This window comes from Ursus maritimus, unplaced genomic scaffold (assembly GCF_017311325.1).
Source record: "Ursus maritimus isolate PB19 unplaced genomic scaffold, ASM1731132v1 scaffold_36, whole genome shotgun sequence".
NCBI lineage: Eukaryota > Metazoa > Chordata > Mammalia > Carnivora > Ursidae > Ursus > Ursus maritimus.
This window is the reverse complement of record NW_024426230.1, coordinates 1,888,440-1,904,332: the sequence shown is the minus strand read 5'-3', so window position 1 is coordinate 1,904,332 and position 15,893 is coordinate 1,888,440. Positions and strand designations below refer to the sequence as shown.

The window sequence follows — 15,893 nt, the reverse complement described above, 5'->3', positions numbered from 1 at the left end:
CCCCCATGCCTCCAAAGCTTAGGAGCTGCTGGAAGACGCTGCCGAAGGGTGGGGGGTTGGGGGGCGGTGCTGATGCCCCAGAGCCACTGGGCCAGGGAGCGGCGGGCAAAGAGGAGGGGCCTCCCTCGCCACTTCCCCCCTCTTTCTCCGCAGCCACTCAGGATGAGGGTCCGGCCCTGCCAGCCCGCGCTGGGGCCCCCCCGCCCGGCCCCGGTCTAACTGCCCCCGCCCCCAGGCCTCGCCCGGCTCGCAGGCCCCCAGCCGGCTCTCCAGCCCCAGGATGCGCTGAGCCGCCGGGGGGCTGAGGCCGCGCCAACTACATGCATGTCCCCCGGGGGCAAGTTCGACTTTGACGACGGGGGCTGCTACGTGGGGGGCTGGGAGGCGGGGCGGGCACATGGCTACGGCGTGTGCACGGGGCCCGGCGCCCAGGGCGAGTACAGCGGCTGCTGGGCGCACGGCTTCGAGTCACTGGGCGTCTTCACGGGGCCCGGCGGACACAGCTACCAGGGCCACTGGCAGCAGGGCAAGCGCGAAGGGCTGGGCGTGGAGCGCAAGAGCCGCTGGACGTACCGCGGCGAGTGGCTGGGCGGGCTGAAGGGGCGCAGCGGCGTGTGGGAGAGCGTTTCGGGCCTGCGCTACGCCGGGCTCTGGAAGGACGGCTTCCAGGACGGCTACGGCACCGAGACCTACTCCGACGGAGGTGCGGGGCCCGGCCCACTACTGTCTGTCTGCTCGTCCGCGTGCGCCTCCCCGTCCGCCTGTCCCGCGTCCGCCTTCCCCGCCATCTGCCCCCTGCCCCGCTGTTCTCCTGTACGCCTTCCCCATCCATATGCGCCCCCTGCGCCCATCTCGCCGCCCTCTCCTCCCATCGCACACGCCTTCCTCGCCTGTCTGGCCCCTGCCCGCTTATCCCTCTCCTCAGTCTGAGATCTGCCCGCCCTCACCCCTTCGCTGCCTGTCTCTCACACCCCCCCATCTAACCTGACCCTCATAACCCCCATCTGCTTGTCCCTTCCACCCCTCCTCTCTGCCTGTCCCACACCTCCCCTCTCCCTCTACCCGCCTGGCCCTAACACCTCTGCTCTGCCTGTCCCCTCACATCTCAGTCGGCTTGCCCCTCAGCGTCCGGTCTGCTTGTCACATGACTATCTTAAACACCCCATCAGCCTGTCCCTCACACCCTCTGGACTGTCTGTCCTTCACACACCCCAGCCTGCCCGTCCCTCCCCCTTTCCCTGGTCTACCTGCACGCCCCAAATCCACCGATCTCCCGCTATCTGTCGGTCTTCACTCTGCTCTCCCACACCTTCTGACCCAACCTGGCCCGTCCCCGCTCCTAGTGCTCTTCCTCGACCTCCACGCTAACTGCCCCCACCTCTCCCTCCCGACACTTAGGCCTCCAGGAGCGCTTGGGGCCTAGGCTGCAGGGAGCAGCGGGTCCTGACCCTTTCTCCCCGTCCTACCCCGCCCGCAGGCACCTACCAGGGCCAGTGGCAGGCCGGGAAGCGCCACGGCTACGGGGTGCGCCAGAGTGTGCCCTACCATCAGGCGGCGCTGCTGCGCTCGCCCCGCCGCACCTCCCTGGACTCGGGCCACAGCGACCCCCCGACACCGCCCCCGCCCCTGCCCCTGCCGGGCGACGAGGGAGGCAGCCCGGCCTCGGGCTCCCGGGGCGGCTTCGTGCTGGCCGGGCCGGGGGACGCTGACGGCGCGTCCTCCCGAAAGCGCACCCCCGCGGCCGGCGGGTTCTTCCGCCGCTCGCTGCTGCTCAGCGGGCTCCGGGCGGGCGGGCGCCGCAGCTCCTTGGGCAGCAAGCGGGGCTCCCTGCGCAGCGAGGTGAGCAGCGAGGTGGGCAGCACAGGACCCCCGGGCTCCGAGGCCAGCGGGCCCCCGGCCCCAGCCCCGCCCGCCCTCATCGAGGGCTCTGCCACTGAGGTGTATGCGGGCGAATGGCGCGCCGACCGGCGCAGCGGCTTCGGCGTGAGCCAGCGCTCCAACGGGCTGCGCTATGAGGGCGAGTGGCTGGGCAACCGGCGGCACGGCTACGGACGCACCACGCGCCCGGACGGCTCCCGCGAGGAGGGCAAGTACAAGCGCAACCGGCTGGTGCACGGGGGACGCGTGCGCAGCCTCCTGCCTCTGGCCCTTCGCCGGGGCAAAGTCAAGGAGAAGGTGGACAGGGCTGTCGAAGGCGCCCGTCGAGCCGTGAGCGCTGCCCGCCAGCGCCAGGAGATCGCCGCTGCCAGGTGGGCATCCGCTGCAGAGGCCAAAGCTGGGCTAAGTGGAGAAGGTACCCTGGGGACAGTTGGGAGGCCGGGAGGAGGGGGTAGTGCCTAAAGGAGGACCACGACCCAGGGCCTAGGGCCTGGTGGGGAAGAGCAGGCCTAAGGCCAAGCAGTTGTAGCCCTGGGTATTTGGAGTGTTTATATCTGAGGCTACAGGTGGATGTGGGTGTAACTGTGGGTGGCTGGGTATTTGAGGGAAGCCGTGTTAGACTATAAGTGTGTCTTAGCGTCTTTTGTGGGGATGTGTGTCATTGTTGTGTGTGGGAGTAGCAAGGAGCGCCGGCTTGTGCAGGCTCAGAAACCTGTCCCCAGTGCTCCTCTTGCAGCTGGGAGCAGCATCCCCCGGGCAGAGCGACAGGGGACCTGCATTCCTAACCACATCCCCGCCTGCCCACAGACTGATGTTATTTCAGCCTTGGGCCTTAGGGAGATCTAGTTTGTACAGCTGACCTATCCACATGAGAAGACAGTTCCTCTCAGCTTTGCCTCCTCTGCCTCCCCTTACCCAGCTGATAAAGGTTTGAGGGGAGGAGGCTCGCCTGCAAATGAAATTTTCTCTCCGTAAATCAGATTACATGTCCATGCATTATCTTATTATCTAAGCAGCACTGTGCAGTAGGAATATAATATAAGCCAAATACGTAATTTTAAATCTAGTAGCCATGTGAAAAAATAAAAACAGATAAATGATTTTAATTATGACATGTTTTTCAAGTAAGCTCTAGGCCCAACATGGGGCTTGAACTCAAGCCACCCCGGGATCAAGAGTCCCGTGCTCGGGGCGCCTGGGTGGTGCAGTCGTTGAGCGTCTGCCTTCAGCTCAGGGCGTGATCCCAGGTTATGGGATCGAGCCCCACATCAGGCTCCTCCGCTGGGAGCCTGCTTCTTCCTCTCCCACTCCCCCTGCTTGTGTTCCCTCTCTCGCTGGCTGTCTCTATCTCTGTCAGATAAATAAATAAAATCTTAAAAAAAAAAAAAAAAGAGTCCCATGCTCCACTGAGTGAGCTAGCTAGGTGCCCCATAAATAGTACATTTTAATTTAAACCCATATATCCAAAATTTGATCATTTCCACCTATAATCAGCATAAAATTACTGAGGGGCTTTACATTCCCCTTTTTTTTACTGTCTTTGAAATCTAGTATATATTTCATATTTATAGCACATCATTTTATTTTTTTTTAAGATTTTATTTATTTATTTGACACAGAGACAGCCAGTGAGAGAGACAACCAGTGAGAGAGAGACAAGCAGGGGGAGTGGGAGGGGAAGAAGCAAGGCTCCCAGCAGAAGAGCCTGATGTGGGGCTCGATCCCAGAACGCCGGGATCACACCCTGGGCCAAAGGCAGACTCTTAACTGAGCCACCCAGGCGCCCCTATAGCACATCATTTTAGATCAGACGAGCCACATTTTAAGTGCTGGGTTAGATAGCACAGATCCAAAGAAAGCCAAAACCCCATCTGTAATGAGGTTCGCAGACCTCCGATTTATACAACTCATACACGTGAATTTTTGTATATTGGCTTTTCTTTAAAAGGGAGGGTACAGTTGAAAGATTTTGTTTAAATTTGAGACTGTTTCAGAGGATCAGAGGCCAAGATATGTCCAAATATGCTTCCGTGAGTTTGTATAGGGGTGACCAAGGTGTCTGTGTAGACACCTACACAGGTGTCAGTGTCTAGGTGATTAGAGTCAGGGGCCTTAAGCCAGGAAAGGGGGAGGGCAGGGCACCAGGGAGCACTTTAGTCTAGATGAGGAACAGGCATGGGCAGAAAAAACCGATCTCAGTCGCTGAGAGATCAGTCAGTGGGAGGAGGCTGGTTGGTCTCCCCAGCAACAGGCCTGGCAAACCTGATTGGCTCCCAGCTGCCATGGAAACAGCAGAGCCTCAGCAGCAGGTGCCTCTGCCAGGTAGCCTGAGCCTGGCCTGATGACTGGATCTATTGCCTAGGACTTGCTCATCTACACCCTCCAAAGGAAAACACAGCCCCTTGTCAGTGTTGCCGTTTTTTGGCTGCCGACAGAACTCCATGCAGCCCAAGACTGCGATCGTCATCCCCTGCCCGAAACCCTGAGACCAGTTTAGTTGCAGGGCAAGGCTAGTCATAGAGAGTCTGACAGCCCAAAGAGAGAAGAACAGGGTTATCTCAGGTCCCTCCAAACAGGCTCTAAAAGTCCTTGACCCAGCAGGTTTGAGGGGAGGAGGCTGACCATATCTCCCGAGGTCCATAAAGAGGGGGTAGGCTTAAGACTACAGTGAACAGCACTACCCTTCTCCCTACCCTGGTACCTAAATAAAACCTGGGGCCAACAGAAGGGTCTTGATCCATTAAGCCCAAGTATATCTGATTACCTTTACCTCTGCCCTTCGTGCCCCACGTTCAGGCAGTGTTACAGGACTCACTGACTGATCACAGGGCATCTGCGACTAACAGCAGAGGGTGACAGGGAAGGGAAACTGAGGAAGCATCTGACATTAGAGGGAGAACTGGGAAACCACCGTGAGGAAAGGACTGCTTCAGGGCTGCCCGTACCCAGGGAGTAGGGCACAATGGGAGGGCCACGTGGAAGGGAAGGAAACTAGGAGTTTACTTGGAAGGTATCATCACGGCAGTGAGAAATGCATGGTGGCTGGGAGAGGGAGTAGAAAGAGCAGAAAGGGGGGGGACCCACGCTTACCCCAATTCCAGAGCTCAGAAAGGATGCGATGGTTCAGGGAAGTAGGGGCAGTGACCTAGGGATGAGAAGAGTGTGGTAACAGAAGAGGCTGAAGAAAAGCAGCCTGTGAAACTGTCATGTCAGGAAATCTGCAGGGAAGGGGTAGGGTTACGTTAGGAGGGTTGGCTGCGGTAGCGGGAAAGGAGGCAAAGGCTCCAGGCACAGGGAGCAGGTGGCCCAGAACAAGGGGCAGGGAGGGGGAAGCCGCTGGGAAGGCCCAAGCAGGTGCGACTATAGAGAGGTGTGCTAAGTGCATGAGGTCTCATCTGTCTCTGGGAAGGGCGCAGGATAGGACTGGGATAACAGAGTGGAAGGCCGTGGCTGGAAGAAGGGAAGTGTTACTACAGGACATGACGGTGGCAGGTGTGAGAGGAGCAGGAGAGTGTGATGAGAGCAGGCACAGCCCAGGTGTAGGAGTGGAAAGCAGAGGCCAGCTGCCCTGCCAGGCCAGGGAGGGGAGCAGCTGGCAGTGTGTGAGCAAGACCGAGGACTCCAGAGGTGAACTCCAATCCAGAGGACATGATGTGGTGGGGACATGGGCCAGGGGGCTGGAGCATCTGAGCAGGTCTGCTAAGTCCCTGTCCCTGGAACCCGACAGGGCGGCAGATGCCCTTCTAAAGGCAGTGGCAGCCAGCAGTGTCGCTGAGAAGGCTGTGGAGGCAGCTCGAATGGCCAAACTGATAGCCCAGGACCTGCAACCCATGTTAGAGGCCCCAGGTGAGGCGTGGGCGGCCTGGAGAGCTGGAGGGGCTCAGGTGTGGGGGGAAGGGAAGGAAGTCCCTGCAGAGGACTGGGATGGAAAAAGCCAAGGTATGAGGGTCCAAGGGGACGAGGGTGGGGGCCAGACCCAGTTGTTTGGGGAGTGGAACTGGGAATTTATAGAAATAGGGTATATAAGAACTAGGGGTCTGGGGTCTGGGGTCTGGCGATGAGAGGCTGTAAGCCTGGGAGGTGCCCAGATGGGGATAAAGCTCTAGCTTTTGCTGCCCAAGGCCAGTTAGGCCCCTCTGATTCTTAGCTATCCCTGCCGCAGGCCGCAGACCCAGGCAGGACTCAGAAGGTTCCGACACAGAACCCTTGGATGAGGACAGCCCTGGGGTATACGAGAATGGACTGACCCCCTCAGAGGGCTCCCCTGAACTGCCCAGCAGTCCTGCCTCTTCCCGCCAACCCTGGCGACCCCCTGCCCGCCGGAGCCCACTGCCTCCTGGAGGGGACCGGGGTCCCTTCTCCAGCCCCAAAGCTTGGCCTGAGGAGTGGGGGGGGCCCGGTGAACAGGCAGAGGAACTAGCTGGCTATGAGGCCGAGGACGAGGCTGGGATGCAGGGGCCAGGGCCCAGAGACGGTTCCCCACTCCTCGGAGGCTGCAGTGACAGCTCCGGAAGTCTTCGAGAGGAGGAAGGGGAAGACGAAGAGCCCTTGCCCCAGCTGAGAACCCCAGGGGGCTCGAAGCCTGAGCCCATGGCCACACCGGTCCTGAGGGACCCAGCCTCGAGGGGTCCTGAGGCCGGGTGCCTGACGGAAGAGCTTGAGGAGCCTGCTGCAACCGAGAGGCCCGCCCAGCCGGTGAGCTGCCCTCCGTCCCTGCTTTGTGGCCCCTTTTCTCCTCAAAGCCTTGCCTCTCATCCTTTCCAGACCTCTCTCTGATCCCTTCAGGGGCTCTGATTTGGACTCAGCTTCCTTTCTGCCTGCCCACTCTTGGACCATATCCCACCTAAAACTAATAATAATAATAATAATAATATAATAATAAAATAGGGAACTTGAGAGCAGCAAGCAACCTTAGAGACCTTCATCTCCGGCTCCCTCATTTGACAGATGGGGGAACTGAGGCCCAGAGCACTTAAAGTAATTTGCCCAAGGTTACCAGTAAGGAATGGTAGAGCCAAAACATCTTTCCCTGTTCTCTTTCCATATCATTTCCAGCTCCTGGTTTCCTACTCCACCCCCACCCCCACCTCCACACTTTCTCTCTTTGGTGCCCAGAAATAAAAAAGGAAAAGCTTGTTCCCTCCCTACCCTGACTCTCCCTCCCTCTCCTGGGAAGAAGGGAAATGGGAAAGGAGGCAGAAAACTGGGAGGGGTGGAGCTTTCCCAGAACCCTCTCTTCTGATTGGACTCCAGGCCTTCTCCTGTTTCCTAGCAACCACATCCTCACCCCTTCATCCCTCTCTGCTTTACTGCGGTACCGGCTGCTGCTGCCAACGTCTGCTACTAAGGCCAGGCACCTTCTGCCTGGGCCACGTGACATGCTAGTGGGAGGGAAGTGGAGGGAGGGGGAGGAAAGGGCTGTTCCTGACTTGAGGGAGCCAGAGGGAAGGAGGGGCCCTGCCTGGGAGAACAGAGGTGTTTTTGCACTCCAAAAAAGGTGGGGAGATGCCCCTGCTCTGACCTCTGAGGAGAGGTGCCTGGGACCCTTCAGCTTTGCCAGGGGCAGAAAGGTGGGACCTGTCGCTGGACATGGCCCCCCGGGACTGAGATTGCCTTTCTCCCCCATCTCTCTAGGGAGCTGCCAACCCCCTGGTGGTGGGAGCCGTGGCCCTCCTGGACCTCAGCCTGGCGTTCCTGTTCTCCCAACTCCTCACCTGAGGCTCCTGCCCAGCCTAGTTCTGGCTTCGGTTGCTGCCTCTTCACTTCTTTGACCTGCCTTTTTCTCTCTTCTCCCTCCTGGTTGTTTTTTCTCCTATCTTTCTTTCTCTCCTTCCTTCCCTTTCTTTTCTGTCCCCCTTTGGTTTTGTCTTTTGCTTTTTCTTTCCAGCTCTCCTTTCAGATTCTCTCATTTATTCTGGATCTGTCTCTGTCCTCCTCACTCCCTCCCCCACCCCACCCCACCTCTCTCTCTAGATTGTTTACATATGAAGGGCTTTTCTCGCTCAGAGTCGCTCTCTTCTCTGAGACACACAAATCTAAGTCAGACCATTGCCCCATGTCTTCCCCACCTTTTCTTTAGACCTGAACTTCGATGAGGGTGGGGGTTTGGTGTCCTGAGGAGTCTCCTGGAAGTTGAATGGAAAGGAAGAAGAAAATGGAGAAGGGATGACTGTATACTAGGCAAGGCACTGGCTGAGCTGCTGTGGCTCCCCGACCCAAGGGGCCTGGTGTCCTGTGAGGCCTAGTGAAAGAGCTGGAGGCGGTATGGCCTCCATGTCTCACTGAGCTAGGTTCTTGCATAACTGTAACCTTCCCTGAAGGAGATAAGGGAGATAAAAAGTAGAATGACTCCCTAGGATCTCCCTCTTCCTTTCCTCAACAGCCAGCCCCTCGTCCAACCCCCTAGGGTGGCATGCCTTGTCAAGAGCAATGTGTAAAGGAAAGAAACCGTCCAGTGCAGTCACGTCTACCCACTGACCTCTCCCACCCTCCTCTCTCCCCCTCAAAGTTTATTTGGTTGGTCTGGACTCACTTGTGGCCTTTGATTAGATTTCTAAGGGGCCTGAAGAAGACATTTCTACTGCAGAGGGTTAGAGGCACTTGAGCTTGGACCCCACTCCCCAACTCTGGCAGTTGTGGCATGTGGGTGAGGGGGAAGAGGCATTTCCGGGGAACACAACCAGCCTAGATAACAGGAACTCACAGAGCAGCAGAAGCTGTGACGAGTTTAGTAGTCTCTAAGTGGGTTATATCCCTTCCCCCGTCACATCGGGATCTTGTGAAACGGGAAAACAACGGAAAGAGGGATCGACGGAAGCCAATCTCTCACACACTTTCCAGGCAGGGCAGAGGTGGGAGTCAAAGCAGGGTGAGAGGTAGGTGGAGAGCCCTGTTTGAGGTTGTGGCTGATCCCTGTTAATAGCTTTCCCCTGGGGGCAGGAAGCCCTAGGAAGAGGGGGACCCCTCTGTAGGGTCCCCAGGGGATCTTCCCTCCCTCCCCTGCATGAGGCAGACGCAAGCTGCCTGCCAACCCCCTCCCTCCAGGAATGGCCTTGCCTGGGAATGCCCACCACACATACCCTCTTCTTTTTTTCTAGTCAAACTCTGTTTACTCCTTGGCCTGCCTCCCTCCCTCCCCTCTAAACCTTTACTTCTGATTTCTATTTCATGGAATTTGGGATTGAAGTTAAACTACAACAGTGCCGCCAACACCAAGTCTTGCAGGAAAAAAAATACAAAGAAATTTAACAAAAAAATATATTAATAAAAAAGTTCAAAAAAGGGGGGGGATTGTCATCTCCTTTGGGGTGCGATGGCTTCAAATCCAAGCTCTCTTGAGGCTCCCTGGGTGGTGAGAAGGTACAAAGAAACCTCTTGGGGAACCCCAGGCCTGCTACACAGTCTTGCCGCCGGAAGAGCTCCTTGCCCTCAACTCCAAAGCCTGAGGTCAGAGGATTCTAGACGGCTCAGCCCGGCGGCCCAGGAGGGGCGGGGTCCCGTGACGGGGCGGGAAGAGGGAAGGACCAGATCAAGGACCAACCCCCGTCGGGCCCCGTACCAGGAAGCGCTGGGGGGAGAGGAGCGGAGTGGAGACAAGCCAGGTGAAGCTGTCGTTAGGGCTGCCGTCCTGGTGGGAAGCTGAGGCCGCCTGAGGTGTGACCTTGGGGAGGAATCCCGCGGAAGAGGTAGCGCAGGGCCCTGGAAGGAAAGAAATGGCCGAGTTAGGGATGGGAGACCAGGTGTGGCCGGCGAGGAAGGGGGGGAGCGGGAAATAGGCGGGGTTCTGGCGCATGCTCCGTGGGAACGGGCGGGGGGGGGGGCGGAGACGCATGCGTAGTGGGGATCTGCTCCCACGGTGAGGAGGGGGCGGAATTTGGTAAACCCAGGTGGGGAAAGGTCCATGTGGGCTTAGTTTTAGGGTAGCTGCCGGGCCCGGGCCTTCAGGATTTTGGCACAGAGCGAGTCTGGACTGGAAGGCCAGGCACCCCCGGCCCAACAGGTACAGAACCCTCTCCATTTCCGGGCTCTGCCCCTTCAGGATGGTGGTACCTTCGCTGAAGCTTCAAGACCTAATCGAGGAAATTCGTGGGGCCAAGACCCAGGCCCAGGAGCGGGAGGTGATCCAGAAGGAGTGCGCCCACATCCGCGCCTCCTTCCGCGATGGGGACCCTCTGCACAGGCACCGCCAGCTGGCCAAACTGCTCTACGTCCACATGTTGGGCTACCCCGCCCACTTTGGACAGGTACTGGGTAGGGACGCCTCACTTCAGAGTTTGATGAGGAAGGCTAATAGGGCAGGGTTTTGGACACCCTCACCTACCTGTGCCCTGATTTTGTAATTCTACAAAGTTTCTGAGACTTCCCACCCAGCATGCACCGCTGACCTCCTTCCCCATTACAACCCCTGTAGGTCATAAGCTGGATTGAACCCTTCATTCTCTGGCCAGCCCCATTCAAGCCACCTCCTTTTCTCTCCCTCGACTTCTGCTTCCTTGAAACTACCCACAAACTTGAAACTTCAAGTTCCTTGAAACTTTGAATTTCCTAAGCCTTTTCCTTGGTTGAAGGGAGGATGATGGGAAATGGTGCTACCATAAATTAACCTAAGAAAGGAGATAGAAAAGGGTGCCTCGAGTTTCACCCCTGCCCCTTCCTGGTCTGCTCCCCCTCCCTGTAGATGGAGTGCCTGAAACTGATCGCCTCCCCCAGATTCACAGACAAGAGGGTGGGCTACCTGGGGGCCATGCTTCTACTGGATGAGAGGCAGGATGCCCACCTGCTCATTACCAACAGCATCAAGAAGTGAGAGGGTTCTGGGAAGCACCTGGAATCAGGGCGATGGGAGAGTGGGGAACTGGGAAATCCCAGGGGGCTGCCTGATGTAGATCCTGGGAAGGATGGATTTCTTCAGAGCTTGACTGACCACCCTCCGGACTCTGCAGTGACCTGAGCCAAGGGATTCAGGCAGTACAAGGCCTCGCCCTATGCACCCTGAGCACTGTGGGCTCTGCTGAGATGTGCTGGGACCTGGCCACTGAGGTGGAGAAACTGCTCCTGCAGCCCGGCTCCTATGTGCGCAAGAAGGTGAGATGGCAGGACTTTAGGCACTTCCCCCCAGGAACTGTCCTGTTTGCCACATGTTAAAGGTGGGAGGTCCATCCTGGCAGACCCCCGCCCCTTTCTGAGCCCCCTGATCTCTGCAGGCTGTTCTGACTGCAGTGCACATGATCCGGAAGGTCCCCGAGCTCTCCAACATCTTCCTCCCACCCTGTGCCCAACTGCTTCATGAACGCCACCACGGTAAGGCCACGGGGCTCCCCATCCCCTGCCTTACCTCTGGCTGTGGACAGAAGTGAAAAATGAGACAGGAACACCAGCCCAGAGGAGAAGGGTAGCATGTGCACATGAACACACACACGCCGTAGACTCTCCTGTGCCCCTGGCCCACCGTCCACTCCCCCTCCCACACACCAGGCATCCTGCTGGGCACCATCACGCTGATCACGGAGCTCTGTGAACGAAGCCCTGCGGCCCTCAAGCACTTTCGAAAGGTGGGCTGGTGAAAGAGGCAGGCCCTGGGCCAGGAGAAGAGGGGCCGTAGGGTTGGCATGGGGCTGAAGGTTGAGAGGATTAGGAAGAACGCCCAGTAAGGCTGTGCCCTCCCTCCAGGTGGTGCCCCAGCTGGTGCAGATCCTCCGGACTCTGGTGATGACGGGATACTCCACAGAGCACAGTATATCTGGAGTCAGCGACCCCTTCCTGCAGGTGGGCTGACCTTGTCCTGCTGTATCCCTGAAGCAGAGAGCTGAGCAGTAAGCCCGTGGCTAGCGGCCACATCCCAGAGAACGCTTTGGGTCAGTGAGTGTCTTACGCGGGAGGGTGGCAGGCACAGGATCGCACGGTCATCCCGAGACCAGTGCGGGAAGAGGGGATGCCTAAGGGTCAGAAATCCAGTTTGGTAAAAAAAAAAAAAAAAAAAAAAAAAAAAAGCCTATCTCTAAACCCCCAGCCTCACGTGCCTCTGATCTCCCAGGACCCAAGGGACCTGTGCAGGGGAGGGGGAGGGGCAGGGAGGCTCTAGGAAACCAGCCAGGCCCCTCACAATACTTTCTCCAGTGCTGGATTTTTCTCTTCAGCCCGACTCCTTACCCTTTGGACCCCTCCACCTTTCAATTTTTAACCCATCTCAGGTCCAGATACTTCGTCTGCTTCGGATTCTGGGCCGGAACCATGAAGAAAGCAGTGAGACCATGAATGATTTGCTGGCCCAGGTGGGGGACTGGAGAGCGGGCACCGGTTAGGCGTGTGTGGCTCTGAGATCCTGCCAGCCCCAGGCACCCCTCACGTGACCACCCACCCCATGGTGCCCTTATAATCCCATCTCCGTTTCCCTCTAGACTGTGACCTCCATGAGGACAGGGACACAGGCTGTCTCAGTGTGGTAGCCCCTGGACATCGTGGGGGCTTGGGGAACTCTGTTAGATGATGATGGGACAACATGGTGGGTACCTTCCAGAGACCTGAGGAGAGGGAAGAGCCCCTTCTAGTAGCATCTTCTCTCCCATCCACTCAGGTGGCCACTAACACAGACACCAGCCGAAACGCGGGCAACGCGGTCCTGTTTGAGACGGTGCTGACCATCATGGACACCCGCTCTGCAGCCGGCCTGCGGGTATCCTCCCCCTGCCTCTCCCCCTGCGGCCCCACCCACCAGCCCCAGCCGGGCAGACAGGTCCTAGTCGCTGGTTCCTCCTCCCCACACATTGTCCTGTGCCCGGCAGCCGGCACTCCTTAATGAGCACATTGCTCCTTCCCTGACTGTCCTCAAACTTTGCCTCCCCTAGGTTCTGGCTGTCAACATCCTTGGCCGCTTTCTGCTCAACAATGACAAGAACATTAGGTAATGGTCCCGGGTGTCTGGCTGGGCTGTGCCACTGAGCCCCCAGCCCTCGGCCCTCCTTCCAGTGTCTCCTGATTTACTTACCTCTTATTCCAGGACTCAGGGCAGGATGGGGCAGGGAGGGGGCTGAGGACCATGGTGTGACAGGTCCTCTCCCACTCTGGCCAGGTATGTAGCCCTGACGTCATTGCTGCGTATGGTGCAGTCCGACCACAGTGCTGTGCAGCGGCACCGGCCCACTGTGGTGGAGTGTCTGCGGGAACCTGACGCCTCCCTTAGCCGGTGAGTAGGACAGAGGAACAAGAAGGCAGGGCAGAGGGCCCAGCACCTGGTAGCCAAGACCTGGACCAGGTCAGGGCCGCCGAAGTAGAGGGATTAAGGAGACAGGTGCCTGGAGAAGGGAGCGCTGGAGGCATAGCTCAGGGTGACCTGGCTACCCCATAGTGACGACTTCTTTCTCCCGCCAGGCGGGCCCTGGAACTGAGTCTGGCTCTGGTGAATAGCTCCAATGTGCGAGCCATGACACAAGAGCTGCAGAGCTTTCTGGAATCCTGCCCCCCTGATCTTCGGGCCGACTGTGCCTCTGGCATCCTGCTGGCAGCAGAGAGGTGAGGTGCCCAGGAGGCCGAGACGGTAGAATCTGGGGAGGGTCAGTACCAGGGCTGAAGAGGCCTATGTCCCCTAGGTTTGCCCCAACCAAGCGGTGGCACATAGACACCATCCTGCGTGTGCTGACAACGGTGAGGCAGGGACTGATCTAGGAGAGCTGGGAGGGAGTGGGCAGGGTTCGCCACCCTGAGCCCTTTGCCACATTCACCCCCTCCAGGCAGGCACCCATGTACGGGATGACGCGGTGGCCAACCTGACCCAGCTGATTGGGGGTGCCCAGGAGCTACATGCCTACTCTGTGCGCCGACTCTACAGCGCCCTGGCAGAGGACATCTCCCAAGTACTGTTCCCACCACCGGACCCAGGGCTGCTGGAGCCTCCCAGCCCTTCCTGGGCCACCTGCTCCCTATACCTGCTGCCCAGCTGTTTTTCCCTGGAGGTCACAGCTGCCTACTTAGTGGAGACAGTCAAGGACAGAGCCCTGTTTCTAGTTAGAACACCTGGACTTCTGTCCTGGCTCTGGTACCTACTGGCTCTGTAGCCACAGATGACTGATTTAAGTCTCCTTACGCTCCGTGTACTCAGCTCTCTACCCTGCCTACCTCCCAGAGCTGAGGAGCAAATGAGATAGAGCTTTTTGTGCGCGGATCAGGTTTTTACTATCTTAAATGCTGAGTGGATTAACAGAAGCCAGCCACTATCTATCTACCATCTTTTTTCCATATTAAGTAGGGTGGGCAGAAACCCCGTACCCCTTCCTCAAGGCAGGGACCCTCTTGTTTGGTTCTCGCTGAGCTCCTTTTGGTGAGGCCATGTAGTTCTGATGCTTGGCCACCAGAGGGCAGAAGACATCCAAGAGCCAGGACAGAGCTGGGAGGGGTGGGGGAATGGACAAATTCTTACATAACTGTTTCTGTGCAAGACCTTTCCCTTTCCCCACCTCTCCAAAGCCCACAATCTCTGCACTGCATAAAGGGATGTCACAGGGCGTGGAAGTGGGGAGGGGACCCAGAACCTGGCCTAGCATCTTTCTTGTCCCACGCAGCAGCCACTGGTGCAAGTGGCAGCCTGGTGCATTGGAGAATACGGGGACCTCCTGCTGGAGGGGAGCTGTGAGGAAACCGAGCCCCTTCAGGTGAGGCCAACATCACGAGTTCACGGAGGAGGGCCTGGGCAGGAGAGGCAAGATGCCCCACGGTTACTGCCTGTGTCCCCGCGAAGGTGAAGGAAGAGGAGGTGTTGGCACTGCTGGAAAAGGTGCTGCAGTCCCATATGTCCCTGCCGGCCACCCGAGGATATGCCCTGACAGCCCTCATGAAGCTCAGCACCCGGCTCCGTGGGGACAACAAGTAAGAAAGGGTCCCGGCCCCTCTTCTTGGTGCCTGCAGTGACAGATGTCCCTTCACCATGCCCAGCAGTTCAGAGTTTCTCTCTGCGCACACACCCCGAGTCCCCCAGTCCTTAGGTTCTTCCTTCTGAGCCAGGCAGCGTGGGTATCCCCCTGCTCTGTGGGGCCTCTCCCTTCGGTGCGGCACCCTGGAGTTGAAGGGCAGGGCGGGCTGCTTCCCACTCACACCCCGCCCCGCGGCCCAGCCGCATCCGCCAGGTGGTGTCCATCTACGGGAGCTGCGTGGACGTGGAGCTGCAGCAGCGGGCCGTGGAGTACAACACGCTCTTCCGGAAGTACGACCACATGAGGTGCGGCCATCACTGTGCCGCGGTGTGGCGCCCATCCCCTGCCCTCTCCCCACGTGGCCTCTCCCCAGGACCCCCTTGTGGGTACAAGAGTCTCATCCTCCCGTGTCCTTCCTCCTCCACAGTCCGAGCGTCCCACCCATAGTTCTTTGTAGTCAAGGTGGCTCCCAACCCTCCGTGCTCATCCGAAAACCAGCACCAGAGTGCCGGCTTAGGAAGTCAGAAAGGCACTCCGACCCACCCTGTGCCCAGGGTTCCGCACGGTCTTACCCGTCCTCCCACAGGCTGCTTATGAAAAGCCCAGGGTCTACCCAGAGGGACACACCTATATTCCATCTTCTCAGGGCTGCCATCCTGGAAAAGATGCCTCTTGTGGAACGAGGTGGCACTCAGGATGAGGAAGCAAAGGAAAGCAAAGAAGCCCAGCTTTCAGAGGCAGCCCTTGTCTCCACAGAGCCGCCGGTGAGGAGGCCGGAAGCCCCCAGGGGAAGAGGACTTGGTCGGGCTTCCACACCTAGCCCTGCTCCTTCTGCCCTCTCCCCCAGGCCTCCAAGCTCTTGGATCTCTTAGATCTCCTGGATAGCTCTTCTGGGGCTGCCCAGCCCCCACCGCCTCTGGAACCCTCCCCAGGAGGCACGTTAGGACACCTCCTTGACCTGCCCTGTGCATCTCCAGCCCCAGGTAAGCCTCAACAAAGGCGAGAGCAGACGTGTTAAGAAAAGGGTGGAAATGTGCTGCTGCTCCTTCTTTGCCAAGGACTGAGGTCCACATGCCCTCGTCCGTGCTGTGAACCGCCCCCCCCCCCCCCCCC

General features: G+C 58.4%; 2 protein-coding genes across 5 annotated transcripts in view; both read left to right on the top strand.

Moving 5' to 3' along the window:
• The first annotated feature begins 320 nt into the window (after positions 1-320).
• On the top strand, positions 321-8,577 carry JPH4 (junctophilin 4). Its single transcript, XM_040620759.1, is given in 6 exon segments — positions 321-331; positions 333-703; positions 1,478-2,249; positions 5,606-5,724; positions 6,041-6,573; positions 7,513-8,577. Coding segments are annotated over 6 exon segments (1,890 nt in total). The 3' UTR covers positions 7,597-8,577.
• Positions 8,578-9,223: 646 nt separating this feature from the next.
• AP1G2 (adaptor related protein complex 1 subunit gamma 2) overlaps positions 9,224-15,893 on the top strand; it is an 8,350-nt gene continuing 1,680 nt past the window's right edge. Inside the window, exons 1-19 of one of the 4 annotated variants that reach the window (XM_040620757.1) lie at positions 9,224-9,563; positions 9,917-10,121; positions 10,556-10,680; positions 10,821-10,962; positions 11,082-11,178; positions 11,353-11,429; positions 11,548-11,643; positions 12,069-12,149; positions 12,452-12,550; positions 12,723-12,778; positions 12,947-13,060; positions 13,246-13,386; positions 13,464-13,518; positions 13,605-13,727; positions 14,433-14,522; positions 14,609-14,736; positions 14,981-15,085; positions 15,427-15,544; positions 15,628-15,763. In XM_040620757.1, the coding sequence (XP_040476691.1) occupies positions 9,918-10,121; positions 10,556-10,680; positions 10,821-10,962; positions 11,082-11,178; positions 11,353-11,429; positions 11,548-11,643; positions 12,069-12,149; positions 12,452-12,550; positions 12,723-12,778; positions 12,947-13,060; positions 13,246-13,386; positions 13,464-13,518; positions 13,605-13,727; positions 14,433-14,522; positions 14,609-14,736; positions 14,981-15,085; positions 15,427-15,544; positions 15,628-15,763 (1,987 nt within the window). In that variant the 5' untranslated portion in view covers positions 9,224-9,563; position 9,917. Of the gene's footprint in view, positions 9,564-9,916; positions 10,122-10,555; positions 10,963-11,081; positions 11,179-11,352; positions 11,430-11,547; positions 11,644-12,068; positions 12,150-12,451; positions 12,551-12,722; positions 12,779-12,946; positions 13,061-13,245; positions 13,387-13,463; positions 13,519-13,604; positions 13,728-14,432; positions 14,523-14,608; positions 14,737-14,980; positions 15,086-15,426; positions 15,545-15,627; positions 15,764-15,893 lie in introns of those variants that run through there. The other 3 variants (XR_005832026.1, XM_040620756.1, XM_040620758.1) reach the window with 3 other exon arrangements.